Source organism: Malurus melanocephalus, unplaced genomic scaffold (assembly GCF_030028575.1).
Source record: "Malurus melanocephalus ecotype Western Australia unplaced genomic scaffold, MMel_1.1 scaffold_64, whole genome shotgun sequence".
Classification (NCBI taxonomy): Eukaryota; Metazoa; Chordata; class Aves; order Passeriformes; family Maluridae; genus Malurus; species Malurus melanocephalus.
The window spans coordinates 2,639,774-2,659,749 of NW_026623296.1; the positions used below are offsets into that span (position 1 = coordinate 2,639,774).

At 41.2% G+C, this 19,976-nt stretch overlaps 1 protein-coding gene across 2 annotated transcripts in view; it reads right to left on the reverse strand.

Annotated features, from left to right (window-relative positions):
* The window catches only part of PDZRN3 (PDZ domain containing ring finger 3), a 127,584-nt gene that overhangs the window by 15,906 nt on the left and 91,702 nt on the right, over positions 1–19,976 (reverse strand). Inside the window, exon 1 of one of the 2 annotated variants that reach the window (XM_057366410.1) lies at positions 13,727–13,980. The exons of the other annotated variant lie outside the window; for it this stretch is intronic. Coding sequence (XP_057222393.1) covers positions 13,727–13,795 — 69 coding nt within the window. The 5' untranslated portion in view covers positions 13,796–13,980. Of the gene's footprint in view, positions 1–13,726; positions 13,981–19,976 lie in introns of those variants that run through there. 2 annotated transcript variants of the gene reach the window in all.

A 19,976-nucleotide genomic window follows, 5' to 3' on the forward strand; every position in this document is an offset into this window, starting at 1 on the left:
CTCTTCTATCGCGAAAATCCAATAAAATTGTTCATGATTTTGAATATATACTTGTTCCCCATTTCTTTGGCACTCTGAGATTCAGATAACGAACTATCACGACTTCTGCTTGAGTTAAGCAGATCGTGACACCATCTTGTGCAGCTCCGTTTCCCCCTTTCTCTACAGTAAATTTACAAATCCTCTGCTCTGCTTTTTATTTTGATGGGTTGTACTGGGATCGCTCTTTGAGGTGAAGTAAAAACCATCATCCCATTTGTTTCTTGCAGATTAGAAATCCCTCAGCCCTTGTTCAAACACAACAAGTTATTGATTCTCCTGAAATTTTTCTGGTTTTCGTTCGCTTTTTAGATTCTTCTTCTTCTTTACCTCTTTGCTGAACAGAAATGAAGCTACCAAACTATGTGTTTGTGTCTGATAAACAATTTTTCAGATGAAACATGATGGTGGTACTCAGTCACGGCAATAAAAAACTCAATTTTAGAGAAGTGGATGGAAATAACCTGAGACAAGCCAGGCCATGGAATTGGGGGGCTGAGAAGAGAATTTACAAATAGCACAGTAATGCCATGTTTACTCACATTAAAGCAAGTGAAGCACCTGAATGAGAACACTACTCAGCACAGTAACTGAATTTAGGCCATACTTAACATACAGCCCAGGGCAAAAAGCTGGGTCATAAAAGAGGGTTAACTCCAGTGCAGAATAGATTGAAAAGGCTGAATTCCTGCTGAATTACCTTGTGCACATAACACTTTTTCTGCTGTCATCTTGGGTTTATCTTAGAGAGGTGATGACACCAGGATTTTGATGAAGGTGTTAGCATGACATTTACATTACACMAACACTTGCACTGCACACGATTGCTCCCCAGTAATGCACAGCGTGTCAAGTTTGGCCTGGTCAAATTAAATACCATTAACTCGCCCAATTGAGCAGATTACTTTAAAACAGTTTGTACAGCTGTAAAATTAAGTTCGGCYTAATGTTTTCTCTGGAAAAAGGAAATGCTGATTATGGTTTGAGTTTTATTATTTGCTGCAAATTAAACGTTGSACATTTTACTGTGTGCATCCTGTTTTTTTTTGGGTACAGCTAAACCCAACAAACAATCAAAATAAAAGAACCTAAATTGCAATGTGTAGAGTTTTTCAGAATAACTCTTGAGCTGGAAACTATTCATGTGAGATCCTTTCTCCATATTTATAGTAAAACTTGCTAAAATCCTGCTAAAAGATTTCCAGTTTATTCCCAAATACTGTAATGAACCTGCATTACAGACAGTTTAGTACAGGCCTGCATTTTTAGTTTAGGTTCCTTAGGACACTTTTATGTCTGCAAATCCGTGGACTGGCATTCTGTTTGTGCTCTCCTATGTAATTGTTACATAAATAATCATAACTTCAAGGACAGGTTGATGTCATGCAGGGAGCTGGACTGTGTCATAAATTGTTCCTACAGGAATTATTTCCAAGTAGTTTCCTGACTATGTTGTCTGCAAGCTGATAATGCCATGGAAATAAAAGTGCTGCACAGCCTGGAGGAAGAACATGGGACCAGATTTTAGAACTGGGGTGATGAGCCAGGTAAATTTTGATCTAAAAATCTCTCCTGCTGCAGAGGGACCTTGTATAGAAAAGCTTTGTGACTTTCTGGCGTTCAGCTTTCAGCTAGTAAATTGGTAACTCTACAAGCAGAACTATATTTGTTGTGTGTACAATTTTAAATCATGGATTTGATAAGATGGGAATGATTATAGGGAAATGAAAGCGTAAGTCACTGTATTGCTGTTATTATAGGTTTACTAAAGACATGGTTGGGGATTTTGTCTTAAAAAGTTAATATTTCTACGAACTATGGCAGCATCCACATCATATTAGGCAAACAATTCTCTGGACAGTAGTTGTTCATATGATGRATGGTTTTGGGGTCARTCTGAGACTGATTCCTAAACCCCARCTGAGTGGAATCCTTTTGGCTCTGYGGGTTCCTGTGCTGATCAGCAGCCTTGGCCACTGTGGTGGATGCTGATCTATGAGACATGGCCAGAACTGCACCAACAAATGATGATAGAATATGTAGCMATGCAAAAATACACTTTAAAGTAATTTGCAGGAGGGAATTACATCGTCTGGGTCTGGTTCCTAAAAAAAGCTCCAGTAACTGCCATTATGTGTGGTGAACACTGAGCAGTGAATAGTTTGTAATTACTTTTCTTTTTTTTCAGTATTTCCCATCTCAGCACACCAATAGTATCATTTTCCATGAAGGGGAAATGAGGATGGAAGCGCTAAATATTTGGATAATAAAAAGCATTAATTCTCAAGTCTGCTTATGCATAACAGAGATAAATTGCTTTTTGGTCTAGAAAAAGTAGCAGGTATTGGTATTTTATTTTTRGTAGCACAAAATGATACAGAAGAGAAATATACAGGGATGATCTCAATGGCCTGATTTTTGGTGTCTCTGCAGAGTTATTACTTGTGGCTAATCCTGAGTCTAGTAAATAGGTGATACTAACAAGGTTAGTTTTTATCTGGAAAATTTGTCACAACTGACAAATACTTATTCCCAGTACTTAAAAGCCATTAAATACATCTGTACAGCTTTCTATGTTTTAAAAAAAAACCCCAAACCTGGCTTTATGTTCATAGACTTTATTCCTAATGCTGCTGAATTGTGCTCAGCAGTTTTTTTCCTTATAAACAGTTACATCTGAAATAACACAGAAAAAAAAAATAAATGCATGCACATGAATGCTTCAGAGACTGCCAAAAACGACAAATATGCAAAATTTCTTTTGACAGAGACAATGGGATCTTTCACGGCACAAAAGATGGATAAATTAACTTGTCTGAAAGGGTGAAATGCTTAGCTTTTGGACCCTCTTGGCATTGGAAATATACTGAATATAGAGAAAGCTGCAGATAAAGTGCAGTGACTAGAGTTTAACTGGGCTGAATGGATTTGGATTAAATTTGTGGTGCAGCCAGATAGCGGGTTTAGCCACTGCATGAGGCAGGGACATAAATAAGAACTGAATTAAGAACAGACAGTAAATAAGGAAGGAATGCTTGATTTTTTTTTTTAACAGAAACTATGCATGAATAATTATGAAATAGAATAACATCTACAGTATTTTATTTTCTACTTTGGACCGTATGTTATATTCTTCTACCCTAAAATAGGCTGGAGAGAGGACYAAGAAATCTATAGAGGCAGCAAGAAATATACAGATAAAGACAGCATGATCTGTCTCAAAGGTCTGTGTGTCCTGGAAGTTTTAATACTCGGAATGAAAATAAAATAATCACCTGAGCTTGATTTGATGCTCACTGGAGTCAAGGGGTGCTTTGCTTTTGTAATGCCTCAGTTCAGGCTCTGAGAGAGGACATCAACAGCAAAGCAAGAAGTTATGAGGCTGAGTGTGCCATGAGCATTCCATGGCCAAACTGAGTCAAGGGGAAGGAAAATGCTGCCACGGTCAGTTAAGGTARAAGTGATGTATATTTGTAATTGAGAAAAAGAGAGATGATGCAGGGAGGCAGAATGGGGGAGGCCATGGCACAAATCCAAACGGGTGATTCCAGCAACAAAATAGATGGAAAGGATGTCTTAAACTCTCATTTTGATCATGGAGCTCTCATTAWTTCCTATCATCTGAAAGAAGTAAATGGTCAGAAAAATAAACAGGAATTAATGAAAAGAAGGAAAGGAAAAAAAAAACAAACCCCAATATGCTGTATCTGGCCACAAACGGAAACAGCAGAACTTCACTGAGGAATATTAAACATGAGGTGGAATTGTTGAGGAACATCCCATGACAGCTTAGGAGGTGCGAATGCAACAAATACAGTGTGAGTATAGTTTGAGATCAGACTCTTCAGAGMCATGAAAAAGGCTGGAAAAGTCTGAGTGCGACCTTGGCAATAAAAAAGTAAAAACAGGCAGTAGGATCCTGGGGGTGTAATGTTTGTAAGACCCAAGTACCTCTTTTTTCAAATCTCTCTCAATTGGTAGCTACATATCGAGTAGAAAGAAYAAATCAGTGATGACTTGTGATCAGTCATGTTCTCAATAAGGAGAAAAGGGAAAAAAACACCAGGAAAAAATCTCATTTCTCTTTAGGCTTGTGAAGAATTTGTTCTACCTCACCAGAACATGGCTTTCCATGTAATTTTCCAGTGCTGCAAGTGTGTAAAGTATTGGATATACAACGGCAGCTCTCTGATGGAGTGTGCAAGGCATTTCACATCCCTTCTGTTGAAATCTTCCCCTGTTAATTCTGGATATGACACAGTGAAATACCTTTTGCAAGGACAGATTTTCTCACGTTTTTATGCTTTACATACATGCTTTTATTTTAACTGTTATTCTACGGAGAGGTTTGGGATCCTCCAGTGATTCCTGAGCCAAATGCCACTGTTTGGATGCCAATTTCCTGAGGTCAGAATTGGCACAGGCTCCAGAGGATGGAGCCTTCCAGCCTTCACACTGTGAGGACAAGGCTGGACCTCCTGTTCAAGCCAAGGCTGGGATGGCAGAAYTGTTCTCAGTTACTAGAAAACACATTCTTATTTTTGTTTGAGGTATACAGCAGGATAGCACAGGGTTGTGCTATTACATAAATGTCATTTCATTCATAGCTGCTGTTTAATTATTGAGCAAGGTGATTTACATGCTTTATTTCTCTGGGTGGGTAGAGAGGATGAATTAATTGCCACTTTTTAATGGCACACATAAATTAGAGGCTTTCAGATATATCAAAATATGTCACTTGTTTACAAGTGGACAAAATTTCCTCCTGGTTGCCACCAATTCTTATTTTCTCCTCCTTCTGACACAGTGCTGGTGGAAACCCCAGTAGTGGTTGTTTCTCCTTTTTTTTTTTTTGTGACAGCAGCATTTACACATTTGAGTTCTTTGCATGAGAAGGATGTTCCTGTTCCCAGTTTCCCACTTGCAGTCACAGTGGGAGCACAAACTGGAACCCCTGGGAGCCCCAAGAGGGACATTGGGACATTGGGACAGGGATGGCAGAAAAGAACAGGGGGAAGATGCTCAGGGAATGGAGGTGAGGGGTTCTGCACTCAGACATGAGCAAACATCATCTGCAGTAGTCCAGATGAAATTACTTTGGGCACTGGTGGAAGCAGTTACTGAAAGGCTGAGAAATCCAGCAAATCCTTGTGCAAAACAGTTATAATTATTTTGTACTTCATTTTTGCTACTCTAGCGTATCTATAACATTGTTTTCTGGATGTTAGTAGTACACAGCAGAAAACAGAAGGGTTTCAGAAGGGAATTATTTTTTTCCCATCAATTTAGACTGATTTTTGTGGGTTTAATGCTATGAATGATAAACATTTGTATGCATTGTACAGCTTGTTGGCTCTTCTGTGCCTCACAAATGTCACGCGGGAAAAAAAACTTTTTTTGCCTGAGAATGAGTAAGCAGCTTTTCTTTGTAGAAATTCATGCAAATCCTTGGGAAATGCACTATAAAAATGCTAGTTCTGTTAGACTACAGACGTCTGTGCTCCATTTAAAATGCTCTTTATGGTCTGATTCACTTCTTTAGCAGTTCTTAAGGAGTCTGCATACTAAGAAAAAGCAGCACAACTTTAAAGATTTTTTATAGAAGCAAGAGCAGCAAAAAGCCCACTTTATAACCCCCCTTTTCCTCAGGAACTGGAGAAAAAAAGGTTCAAAATATAGGTTAATTCTTCTTGCAGCTCCATCTAATCCCTCTTTTATTTCCCTCATATGTACACTCTCCCTCTTTCTTAAAAACCCAGAATTATATTGTTTAGTAATAGACTGTTTCCATGTGTGTGCATTTCCCTTCTGCCTTGTGAGCCATCCATGACAAAACAGTTCAGACCAAGGAAAAATTCTTTTTCTTTAAGAGCACAGAATACATTTGTTCTCCAAACCGTTAACTTGCAAATGGAAAATCTTGGGAGAAAGACCCTGGAAATAAAGGAATTTTTATTTTGCTAGTAATTAGCACCTTTACGTATTAATGAGGCAGTGCCAGGGCTGTCTGTAGCATACTAAGATGCTCTTGGTTGGGTTCTCAGGCTCTGCTCCTCTGGATCACAACTCAAAATAAAACCACAGGGAATTTTATCRTTTGCCTCAATGAAAACACATTTAGGGCAATGCTGGGGCTTCTGAGTCTTTCACTATAAGCAAAGATTACTCGGAGCCCTTTTTTTTCTTAAACATGCATTAATCATGTTAAATGACTTTTCTATCAGGGCAGAAATGTTTTTCTTTTTTTTTTTTTTTTTTTTTTTTTTTTTTTTTTTTTTTTTTTTTTTTTTAGAGTGATCTTTTTGTTCATGCCTTAATAACCCAGGTCCATCTAAAACACAGCCAGAAGTTTACAGGGCTTCCTTTTCAATGCCCCTTTCTGCCATTTCTGCAGTGTGACCCAGAGGGGGCCAATCAATGGGATCTCTGAGTGAGGTACAAATGAGCCATAAATAATCATGAATTACTAATGACTGGGATTCAGCAAGTGTAATTACCCGTTTTCTCACATCCTCTGCTTTGTCCACCTCCAGCAATGCACCTCCAGAGGAGCTCCTTGGGAAATGCCCTTGCCCTTCTCACATGTGCTTTTCCCAAGAGGCAGAACCTCTGTCTGTGTGTTCCTCTAGTGCAGTAAATTTCAGATTTTTATGAATGACAACTTTAAAAATAGCTGTATAGTCTATATTTGTGTTTAAAATAACACACAACAGGAGTGAATAACATGAAGAAGATTAATCTGTTTAGTTAAGGGTGCAATGTTATGTGGATTCTAGCTGAATTTGAGTAGCATAAGAAACCAATTCTTGTACTGAATCAGACCTAAAGYCCCTGCAGAGCTGCACCTTTCTCCCACAGAAAAAGGGAATGGTTCAAGACTAAGATTGGAGGGAGCTTTCCCCTGTTATGGCCTTCTGGCACCTCCAGTTTGGTGAAGCAGTATTTAATACCAAACCTCAATGAAAATCAGAGTAGCAGAAGTTTGTGGTGGACAGGCCAGGGCTGCAAATCACCCTGATATCATTTTAGCAGCGCATCACACTATGCAAACTCACAATGCTGCCCCTGGAGACCTGCTCCAAGCACAGACAAAAGGAATCTCRTACAGATGTGAGGATGAAACACAGAACAAGGGAGTGATCTGCCTGAGGTCACACGGGAGCACAGCACAACTGAAACCTCACATCCCATCTCCAAGATGACGTGTAAGAATCCTTTCTAATTCCCAGCATTCCTGTTTTTACACTGTTGTTCACTGTTTGTAGTTTTTAAGCCCATCTTCCTACTCCCTCCCTTTTTCCACAAATGCCTCAGTGATGCAGGACAGGTTAAGAGCAGTTGTGGACAGYTCTGAAAATAACTGGTTCCAAGAAAAGACAGAAAGAACACCAAGTGCTGCTCTGTGGGAACCCAGTGACAGATCCCAGTGGGTTTGTCAGRGACAGGCCCTGCTGCTTCAGGAACTTTGTCACCTTGGACCTCCCACAAGCAGAGCTGAAGTGGCTGAAGAAAACAAACCTTGGGTAGGCAGGAGTCCCATCAGCACCTCCCTCCACCCTTCCAGTCCATGCTGCCATGCCCATGAGTTCTCATAGGATGATATTGATAAAAACATCTGCATTTCCCTTTGTTTTTTGATACAACTGATGGCAGTTACACAGATACATCAAGTCAGATACAAGGGCTGCTGCACTCTGAAGCACCTCTGCCAAATTAAAAAATTCTCTTCCAACATATGAATGACTGCTTTCTCTAAGGAAGCTCAGTTTTCACTTCACAGRAATGTACAGGATATTAGTTTGAAGTTGCAAAAACCTCTCTTGTTGCACTTTTACTTGTAGATTTTGTATTTATTTGGGATAATTTTGGTATATTGGTGCCCAATTCCTATGCCAGTGGACATGAGAAAGAAAATACTGCCATGATTCTGATAATTTGTATTTTAGATGGTGGCATCTTGCTTTTTGCCTAAAAATATTTCTTGTTAATAGGAAGTTTTTCTTCAATTGTCACTGCTTAAAGTAGTATCATATCATAATATTTAATGTTTATTTATATTCGATATTATTTATTCTGCCCCTCTCCTGTCAAATCCCTGACTTGCTATCAGGTTCTGGAGGGGCCACTTGGATCTGCTCCCATTTATCCACCAAATCTCTGCAAGGAGCAGTGCCAGTGTTCGTGAAATTGTAGAGTTGTCCCAGTGAAAATGAAGCCCGACCTTTTGTTCTGTTATTAATGAACACAACAAAACACATTTATTWAATCAGCACTTTTTCATTACTCCATATGTTTCCTTTTTTCCCAGCCCATGTCTGACATGTGACAGTAAAGCACAGAGTGATTGTCCCTGGTGCCTTCTCCCTTGTGACTTCTTACCACCTGCTTCACAGCATTAAACAGATGTATAAGTGTAAAGCATCACAAAACTCCTCCCTTCAATCATTCATCATTTTAAAGAAATCCTAATAAATCCATGCTGTGGCTAAGCATTTATCTGCCCACTGTAAAGATGAAAGGCACTGTAGATTTTAGGAAGATTATGGAGCATTAAGATATTTCATGTGCAGAGTAGGTCAATTTATCCATTTATATCACAGGTGACCATTAGGCATTTGCTTTTTTTCATATGACATCATGTTGATGTTCCTTTAACAGCCAAAATATTCCTCTAACTTTACAAAAAAGAATATCTTCCAAAGAAATCCTAACAGAGGCATTGCATTATTCATCATCAAGTGAAGAGGAAAATTTCAATTGCCAGTTTCTGGTAAATGTCTAATTAGGAAAGGGGGCTTGTGAGCCACAGACAGGCGCCACGATCATTAAAGGGCAGTTTTCTGAAGATTATGAGTCTCCAGTCTGTCAAGCAGAGTTTTTCTACAGCTGAACTAATTCTGCAGTAGAAAACCCTGTCTAGAACAAAGCCCCTGGAATTAACATCTTGTTTAAGCAAATACATGCCTCCTTTGAAGTAAGTGTGATAGGTTCACAACTATTATTGAGGTCAAGTTTAATGGTAGTGAAGTGACAGAATCGAACTTCAGCTTCACAAGTCTTAATTTCAGCTGCAGCACGGGCTGTACATACAGAGCACTCGAAGCCATACCCTGTATTTCAAGGAGAGCAGTTCCCTATAATTGGCACCACCACTTTGGTCTTAACATGGAAAACTACTGAAATGTAGAGCAACTAATTCTCTGGCTGCCCAATTAAATTTGAGGGTGTGAAAAGCATATGCACAGAGGCAATTATTTCTGTTTTCCAAATCTTACAGTTTTGATTAATTTTTTTTTATTTCTTTTTTTTTTTGAGCTGAATGTTTATTTTGGCAAGCTTCACTTTGGCCCTGCTTTAGGATAACATCATTGCTCAGTAGATTTAAGTCTAGTTAGACTGTTTCCTTGAATTAGGCTTTCTTACTGATGGATTACTTTAGTCTCATTTTCTCAAGTCTGAATGTGTGAATGGAATTCTGATGGCAAAGGGGGAACTGCCCTGGTGATTAGCTCAGTGCAGCGGGTTTGTGTGGGAGTTCTGCTGGAGAACAGTCCCCTGCAAGTGATGCCACTGAAGTAGCCAAAGGAACACAGTGTTGGCTTGTTCCTCATCAGTGCTGACCTCTCATTAGCACAGAATTTGTATCTGAACATGGTGCTTACATAACCTTGACCACAGAGCATCTCAGTCTGGTTTAAAACACAAATCCAGCTTGCCCACTATTGTTTTTTACCAACRCAGCCATTTTTCCGTGTCTCGGGGACATGCCAGGCCAGGAGCATGTGAGTGAGGCTTTCAAGTTTCCGACACGCCARAAGGTCATGGCAACAGCTGTTTATTTATATATGAACTTTAGTATTTGTGAGAAGTGCCAGCTCTACAATCACAGAGCAGGATCTTCTGACCTCGGCTCAGCTGAACCAAGGGCAGTGGCAACGTGAGCTTCTTTCCTGCCAGCCTGTCCTTATCCTTGAGGGACAGCCTGGAGGAAGGGGCTGGGCTCTGCACTCACTTATTTCAGGGTTTCTCAGCTGGAAGCACCAGTTTTGATGGGCTGTTTTTATGGTATCTTCCCACTCTGAGCACTGGGTGAATTCTGTCATCTTAAATCCCAGGGAACAGTTCTGAGCATTGCCTGTGTAGTCCAGGGTAATCTGTCATTTAAAATTCRATGCTGCTATCCTTGGAAATTCTTCCAGTGGAAGGTTTTGCTGCCCATGGATGTGGGGTTGGAACTACAGGATCTTTAAGGTCCCTTCCAACCCAAATCATTCTGTGATGCTGTGAGGATCCTATAAAGCACTGTGTCCATCCAGGAAATACTTTCACTGTGTGTTCACCTCCCAAACTGAGTGCAATGTGTGCTTGGAGAGAAACAGGTACTGAGAAAGTTTCTTAAATTGCAGGCTTAAACTCCTTTTTGCAAACTCAAAAGCTCTCTCTCAGATGGTTCAGCCTTCTRTAAGTTTCCTTCAATGGAGTTTATTTTTTGGTTACCCAGGAATTTTCATACAAATGATAAAGCCCTTATTTCTGTTATTGTTTATACAGGAGTTGATGATATTGAGAAAAGCACATTGGAAACCTGGTGTAAAACACCCTCCCAATTTTCTTGTTTTCTTTCTTCCCCCTTCTCCCTCCATTTTCACAACTTTTGATGTCTTTTGAAGATTTCCATTTAACCAGACATCCAAAAATCTAATAGCATATAATTACAACATATAATGCTGTATTCAATTGGGAAGTAAAYCTTGGGACGTATTTAAGATGGGATATGCACCCCATTGCTGTCACACTCATCAGTGGTGACACTGCTCTGGTGACAAAACACTCCAAGCTGCCACARTCCCCTTTGTATTTGCACCACAAAGCATTGCTATGCACAGCTACCACAGACTCTAATGACGAGGTGTCTTAATTTGGTTTTTATTATGTGATTAAAGGTACAATAAGGTAAGTGCTCAACAAGAGGGAAGACCATTGTTCTGCATCATTAAGCTCACAGCGGCCCAAAAAGAAATTGTAGGCAATGTGCCAAAGCCCTTAATGAAGAAGATCTCTTTGAATTATCTATGGATGAGGAAGGGATAAAGCCTGAGCYCTGGTATATTTGATCCTCTTTGTGCTCACTGTTACGAGGACTTACGGAGCCGGCCSTACCGGACCTTCTGGAACTGTAATTTATTGAAGCATTAATTTCCCAGCCACACTAAAGCTCTTGGCCTAACAGAGAAAGTTCAGTTATGTGCTATTATAAATTCCTTCAAGTGTTTTCTGAGTTCCTACATCTTGGAGTCATGAACTTTTAAAAAATGAGGCTAAGKGGATTTATTTGTAATGATGCTTAATATTCCCTAAAACCAAGTTATGCAAATTTTGTCTAATTCAGATTTCTTAAGCAGCAATGTCTTCTTATCACATGATATTAGGGTTACATGGATGACACAAAATAAAACCACTGTAAGAGACATTTCCTACTGCTGGAAGATTTTGAAACTTTTATCTTCTATATTCTGTAATTTTAAATGACAGTGATCCTTCATCTCCCTCACTGTTAAAATTTAAGTGATTGCTCTTGTGCATAGGTTACATGAGGACGTATTTTTATAGTTGTAGTGACATATAATTATCTGGATGTGCTCCCTAAGCTGTAGACTTCCCTCCTTSCTATATTGCGAAAGAGAGAAATCAAAGCAGTCCCCTGTTAAAATAATTTTGCACAGTTATTTATATTCCAGAATAATCAGGGATTATAGTCTTAAATAATTCAGTTTTTACTAGGTTAGAAATCCCGATTTTACAGGATTACATGCACCTTTCACTTCTGGGGAAACTAAGGGTATTCCAGCAGTTTTTATGTATCTTCCCACTTTTGTTTCCCAAAAGATTTCCATACTTAACCAGGAGCACTGGGTGCTCACACGTTGCTGATTCCAGGCTGCAGCACGTTGCAGGATGATTTCTAAATCCAAACTCCTGCCAGGGATCTGCACCTGCAGCCAGCACTGGATAGTTCAGTCATCTCAGATGTCAGCAGGAACTGTTCCTGGGACTGATTTAAGGACATGTATTTAAAGAATGCTGTTCTGCATCTGTTGGGAGATGTCAGTAAGTTGCAAAGGTTCTCTGCCACCTTCTCTTCACAACAAAGATTGAGCAAGCTTCCTGAACAACCACAACATTCATGATGTGGTGCTGTCTCAGTCTCTCATGGTTGTTGCACTCCTGAACTCACTGACAGTCCCCAAACCCAGCCTGCACAAGAACTTGGCAGGATAAGGAAGTTGCCACAGTCATTGCTGGATCTCAGCAGAGCATCCACACAAACCATTCCTGGCCCCAAATGAGCTGCTGCAGGCAGCACCAGCACCTGGTTCTCAGTTCAGAACACAGTCCGAAAAATCTGACTGCCTCCTTCTAAAATTCCTCCCCCCATCACATGCCCAGCAGCTTAGCAAGTGGAAGTGTGCTGGTATAAATAGAAATGACAGTCAACATGTCTTTCTATTTGCWCCCACAGGTTTTTGTTTTTTTTCATTCCGCCAAGCGTCAGTGTCCTTTGGGTGAGCGAGCGAGAATTAGATCACAACTACRTGGTTAAAATTTAATCACTTCCCTACTAGCATAACACACAGACCACATCTTTTATTCACTTTGTTGYCAGTGACATCAGGATCGGGGCTCAGCTGCAGGTGGGAAGGCTGCAGGACACGGGATTGCTGAGCAATTCCCTCTGCCGGCAGCACGGAGCAGCGCTGGGAATGTCACCCGGCAATTGTCACTTRTCCTAAACCTCCTCAGGAATGGCAAGGGGGGAAAAGTACAGCCTGAAGGATCTGGGTAGKGTCTGTCCATCCAGAGTCTTTGTACAGACAACCCACTGCACCTTTTCAGTGTTAGAGCTGAGTATATGTGCCTGTGAGTGTTTCCAAAGAGATCTGCAGGAATATATCCTGAAACACCTGGCCATCCCTTTCAGAGTTCCATCCTGCTTCCAAAGCCCAAATTATACTGTAGATGTGACAGAGTAAGGAATTTCTGAGAAAAGCAGAAGGAAAAGAAGAAACCTGGAATAAAATCTTTGTAATAGAGGTTGATATGTTAATACAGTCACAGGAAACTTCCCAGAAGCTTCATATGAGTAATTTGGTATCTAAAGATCTGTAGGGCAGTAGTTTTAATCTGCTGTAACATCTGTTTGCTCGCTGGTAATTTTACCCACCAAGGTGCAAAACCTACAACAACTGGATATAAACTCACAGTGACAGGCACTTACAGMCCACGCTGAGCACCAGCGAATGCACTGCACAGAAAGTGGCTGTAGGCACTTCTAAACAGGTACAGAACCTTCCTGGTGCATCTTTCCTAACTTATGCAAGGAGTGTGTGACCAAGTCATGCTCCTTGACAAAAAAATTTTACACTGGAGAAATGAACAGTCTTATTTTGTGATGAAAGTTTTGTAAAAAGTTTCATGTAYAATATAGCTACATTTAAATATCTGATGTTCTGCACATGTGAATGGGAAGGTACAGACTAAAAATATAATCATTGYCACACAGATTTCAAACAAGGCAAACCCCCTTTCTTTTCCAGTTCCTCGTATTCCAGCTTCCCTGTCCTTCACAGTGATCACACAAGCCTAAAAAAGAACATTTGCTTTTAGAAACAAAAATCTAATCCTTTACCTGACAAACTTCATACAGTAACTTGTACTGCTCTTCTGGCTTCTGCAGAGTGCACAAACTGCATCCCATGTTTAAATGAAAGCRGCAGAAAGGCTCTTCCTTATTCCCCCGAGCAGCCAGAGCGATGTTTGTGGCCAGCACACATCCAGGTAGCGCTGGGTACCGCAGGTGAGGCGTTTGGAACCAGCAGCGGAGATGGGAAAAGCGGTGAAAACCGCGGAGCTCTGCCCGTCCCCRGCAGCTCAACCCTCCCAACTCCCTCCCTTCTGCCTTCTCCCGGCTCCCAGGCACAGCTATATACCGCCACTCATGCATATTAATCAGCTCTCATTGACTATTCATAACAGACAGTGATACACAAGCTATAATTGCCAGCTATGACAGCTGAAATTTCTCTAATTAACAGGCAAGTGCYTCAGTCGCAGGCATAATAAAGGACACTAACAATTTTGTAAACCATTTTGTAGCAATTACAAATAAACACGACTGCGTTTTACTACGGTCCCTCAGGATAATTCTTCCCACATTTCAGCAGGCTGGGAGCAGGGTTTAAATGTAAGGCACAATGAAATGAATGTCATGGTACAGAACTCAGCCATGGTGAAGTTGAATATGCTCAGCAGCATTTATTTCCCTCCCGGACTGTGGTGCTATTTGAGAGCTTCAGTTTTACAGCRAGAGCTGACTGAGCTGGATGTTTAACAAGCACAACACAGAAAGGCATCTCTGTCCCTGRAAGCCTCCACAGCCTTAGGACCTGGCTATAAAGCAAAGAAGATCTATGTCTGTATGTGAATTTAGRGRRAAAAAAWCCCAACCAAAAAACAGTGTCTTGTATTAATATAGATTAGCTTTAGATTAACATGTATTCCAAGTGAAAAATGGCCATTTGTGCCTCTGACTCCCATTGTGTATTTCAGTGGTGTAAATGACAGGTTCACATATTATTTGCGATATTAAAAATATAAACTTTATGAGATTATAAAAACATGTACAATAAAATCAGTATGGCATTTATGACTACTTAGCATTTGAGTGCGTAGTTCTGCATTAAACCTGTACCACAGATGTAAAGGRTAAGACAGCAGTGAACTGCCCAATGAGCTAGAAAAGTACTCATAACTCACAGGCTTTATGGATATTTTCCAGTCTGTGGGAAGCRCTACCTTGTGCTGGGAGTGTGGACTGACCGTAATTTTCCCAGTTGTTTAAGCATGCAGAAGGGGTGCATTTTTATAACCTCACTGCAATTCATTCTGCTATAAAGGAGATGATGACAGAGCAGCCAGGAACGAGACCAAGGGTGCCATTCCCACAGGAATGACATGGAAAGCCTGGATGGATCCTGTGCTCTGCTTATCTAACTGGTTTGGACTATTTGCTCAGCGAGTTTCTGTGGATCACAATGGAAATGTTGTGCAAGGACCATCTTTTCTGTCCAAACTCTACACAGGTGCTTGCTGTGGGTATTTTGTAGGATACTCAGCTCTTGCTACAATGGCACTGAYTCACAGTTTGCATTCAAATGTTCAGTTACTGCAGTGCAGTTCATGCTTTAGYAGAATTTAGTAAATAGAGACTGACAAGAAGGGCTCCCTTGACTCTGAGGCTTTATTTTGGTAGCAAAATTTGCCTGCCTACAGAAAGAAACAAAGAACAGAAAGAAAGGAGACCTTGTTTCAGTGGTGTCCAGTGACAGGATGAGGGTCAATGGGCACAAATTGAAACACAGGAAGTTCTATCTGAATATCAGAAAAAACTTCTTTATTGTGAGGGTGGCAGAGCCCTGGAACAGCTGTCCAGAGATATTGTGGAGTCTCCTCCTCTGGGGTTATTCAAAACCCACCTGGACACCATCCTGTGCAAGCTGGKCTGGATGACCCTGCTGCAGCAGKGGGGTTGGACTGGATGATCTCCAGAGRTCCCTTCCATGCCCATCTGTGATTGAAATCCCTGCCAAACACCCAAAAGCAAGCAGGAACTTTATCCCTGAGCTGTGACTGTGGTGTTTTCCTTTTGAGAGAACTGCTGCCATGGTGATAGAAGCTGCAAGGTTGGAGCAAGGCAGAGGAAGCCTGGATCTTACTGCTGCCCTCGAGGAACGATTCGGGCTATCCCTGCTCAGATATGCCAGTCACAGACTGTGGCTTTTCCAAAGCTGGTTTACAGCCAGCGGCTGTGGATCTTGAACAACTGGAAAATTCTTGCATGAGGGGACTAGTGTTCCCTAAAAGCAGAAAAAGATGATGATGATAAGTGAATTAAATAAAAAAAACCCCAGGCTCTATGGAAATTGTAAAAAAAGTTTATGGCTTTGATTAGATAATTTTTGGTTATGTAATTTGATTAAGCAACTCAAGGTAAAGATTCCAAAAACGTTGTCCATGATTTTGGTTTTCATTTTAAACACARTTAAGTTTCTTCTCAAATACTAGAWGCGATTTAAATAAATGTTAACGTTCTGTTCAGGTGGCTGAGGTCAGTCAGGAATTTTTTTTAGGAACAGCACGCAGCTGGATCTGCTTAGAAACAAACCAGAAACATGCAGGATATTTMATTTCCAGTTTCAACGGAAACGCACCTATTTGTTATTTCCCTATAGCAACGTGATAGACTGCAGGAGATAATGTTTCATCTGATACAGAGGGATAATCCCTAAGCCAGGCCAGGAGAGTAATCCCAACAGAAGACTTGTTTTGATGTKTGAGTGGAGGGTCCCATAAATGTGATGTTTGGGATTCTTCAGCTGACACAGCCCCAGTGTGGTGTTCAGTGGCAAAGAGCTCACCCTGGTAAATGAGCTGCTCCTGGAGCCAGGCCTGTGCCCATCTCACTGGAAATGTTTCCATTGTTGAAATATAACTTGTATTTCCCTATTCATCTCATAGGTAAAAATGGCAGCATTGCTTCAGGTCAATATAGACTAGTTTTTATAGTACTTTGCCAAACTTTMAAGATTTGGGCTGTAAACTCATGTTCTGGGCATTGTCCAGTGCTGATTTTTGCCTTTAATGGTACTCTTGAGCTGAAGTTTCAGTCATTGCCAAGAGTAAGATTACAGGAAAAAAATAGGTYGTTTGCCCATGTTCTGAAATTCTGGATATGTTTTGTTTGAGAGAGTTTTAGTATCAATGTAATKTGAAACAAGAATTTGAAGTCTGGCACCGGCATGGTTTGCGCTGTCCCTGTGAAATCTGCTAAATTTGGTCAGCTCCCATGCTGCAGCAATTTGTGTGTTCTCAGCACAAAGTTGGTACAAGTTTCCAGTTTAATTCCTTTAAATGAGCTCAGTGAGTGATGCCAGAAGGTCTGAGGAGGCCAGCTCCATTTCCTACTGGCTTTTTGTGAGGTGGGAGGATGGATTTTGGGAACAAAGGGATGCTCTCAGCAYTGGACCCGTTCAGGCAGGGTGAAGTGCTGGGATGGGCTGGATGTTWATTGTGTGACCACACTTGTTTTATAACATATTTACTGAGGAAATCTGGTTTACAGGAACTGAAATCTGCTTTACAGGAACCCTCATCACCACCTGCTGTACCTGGGGCAGGTAAAGGGGCTCCCCTTGGCGYGTCCAGCTCAGGCAGCTCGTTATGGGATCTGTCATCTTCACTAACAACGTGTCATGTGTGGTCTCGCCAGGGCCACAGATAATGAGCTTAACCAAATGTACGGCAGTGGAGGGTTTATATCACGTGTAATGGGAATGTTAGAGTGGTCCCAGCTGAATGTGAGCAATCCAGGCTGAATGGGAAGYCAGCGAGCCAGCTGACTGGGAACAATAGGAAATAGCCTTTGAATACACAAGGTGCCAGCAAGAGCTTTCATTAGCATTTATCTAGATTACTCACTCCCTGACTGCCTGCGTGTGACCACGGCTGCAAAATCCCCTTCACCACAATACCTGGCTCCCACTATCAGACATTTGCTTTTGTGTCCARAAGCTAATTCCCAGGGAACAGAAGAAGGTGGGAAGCAGCCAGACTGCATGGGCCACCACAAAGGGGAGGGTGGGAAGCTGGAGCTCCTGGACAGACCAGAAGGGAATGCTGCCACAGACCACGGGCTGGTTTTGCGTTTTGTATGTGTCTTAGCCTCAATTTGCAATCCCTCAGCTTGCAACTACAAATCTAATATGCATTTTGCTGTTTAAATGTCTGATTTATTTCCTGATCAAGCCTGCCAGGAGTTGGCAGGTAAGAGGAATCCACAGGAGACTGATGCACTTCGGGTGTCCTGCCTGTCTGCACGGGATGGTGAATCAGAATAAAGAGGGAAATGAAGCACTCAYGAGGGACCTGCACCCTGGAGGGGATCATTATTAGGGAACTCAAAGGCTAAAAAGCACTCTCTGCCAGCTTTTCAAGGGTAGGGACTGGTGCTGCCAAGGGTTGGCTCTTGGACAGCAGTTCCCACCAGCAAGAATAAACTCGTGTCCTTTGTGTGAGGAGCAGATGGCACACAGCTCCTGCACAGAGCTGGCCACACACCAAACCCAGCTCGGGGCTGGGAGTTCCTAATGCTGGAGTGGCTGCTGCCATATCACATTGTTTATTTTGCTTCYTTAAATGCAAGTTGGCTTTCCTACTATGCACTAACTATTTAACGTTGTATTTCTGTACATATACTTAGCAAGTTCTGTTTAAACAAAGTGATTCCCATTTAAGCAGCATGATTAGGGAAGCGTTTGCTTAATGTATCAATAATTTAATTACTTTTCTTGTTTTTACAAATATTTAAGACTTGYGAGAAACAAAAGCTAGGAAAAAGAACAGCTGTGACTTTATAAATAATTCTTGTTTTGGTGTGGTAAATAAACAGAAGTCATGGAACTGTACAAATATGGCTACACAGAGTGGTGTGAAAGAGAACTGGGTTACACAACCACACTTTAAAGTTAAGTATCTGGGATTTTTCGAAGTATGTGAAGTTGCTTTTTAATTATAATCATTGGGTTACCTTTATTAAAKCTCGAGTGCCYCTGTTGGGAATGTGTTCAGACTGASTTCTGTTTCCCTGTGTTTATTTGAAAATGTTCGATAATACGACCCACTGATAGCTGTGAAGCGTTGGGTTCTTAATAATACATGTAATTAGCGTGGATCTAATTTAAAAATACCCTTCTGAAAAGTTCTTTGTTAAATATGTGAAAGCAAACCAGGATTTTCTATGGCATCGTGCAGGCACAATAATTAAATACATACTCTAAATATAACAGCAAAAAGATCTCAATTCTGGTGGGGTTTTTTTGCATGTGGGCATAGCAATCTGCCTATGCATTGGAAGCTTCAAGACTGAGCCAAAATATTTAAACTAAAACATACCACAAGGGAGGATGTGAAAGCAAATGTAAAACTTTGGCTTTATTCCCATCAGTTAATGCTGAAGTCTCGAGATCCTTATTTGCTCCACTTAGCATCTCTGAAAGAGTTCCAATCCTCAGAAGTAACTTAAATGAAATGATACTTATTGTTAAACTGCTCAAGGAACTGTTCTGTCCTTGAAGCTCTTTAAAARTCTGATATTTCTGTAATTTATGCCACTCGAGAAAGGCAGTGATGCTTCAGGAGTGTCAGAGCACCATCCCTGTAAGCAYGGCAGGGCCAGCAGATACAACACTATTGTGTTAATTCAGTCTCTCATGAAGCAGAACCATGAGGTCAGAATAGGGTAAATAACTGCTTAAAATGCCACCGAGACCTTGTGATGGGGACAACCAGGAGAGCTGACCTGTGGACCAAGAAACTCCTCCTCCCCTGGGCTGCCTCTCTGGGTGTCCATTACAGCAGTGCCAAGAGGTCTTGGYCAAAGCTGAAGACAAAGGGTGATCCCTGAACCTGAGGATGTGCAAGCTGGATTTACAGTGATGACACTGTGATGGGAAGCAGCGTTGGAGCTGCCGAGGCCACAGAATGAACTAATCAAAAAGGGAGTGCTCTTTCACCTAAGCATAACCAGCTCCAAAATCACCATCTGCCAGCTGCGACACTTCCAGCCTAGCAATGCCCAGCTAGGAAAGCACCTGGAGGCAGATCACACTCCTCATCCTTTAGCTCAAATCCCTCGCTCCTTTTCTGTTCACGACACTATGGAAGCAGCCACTGCGAACCACAAAACCAAAAGTACGGAAGGCTCATGAGGAAATGAGAAAATCTGACTTTAGGCTGGATTTGTGTTCTAAAAGCTTCTTCCACGTTAGCTGAAACCTCTGTTTCCTAGCAAAAAAAGCATATTTGATTTCCTGGTTTTGATG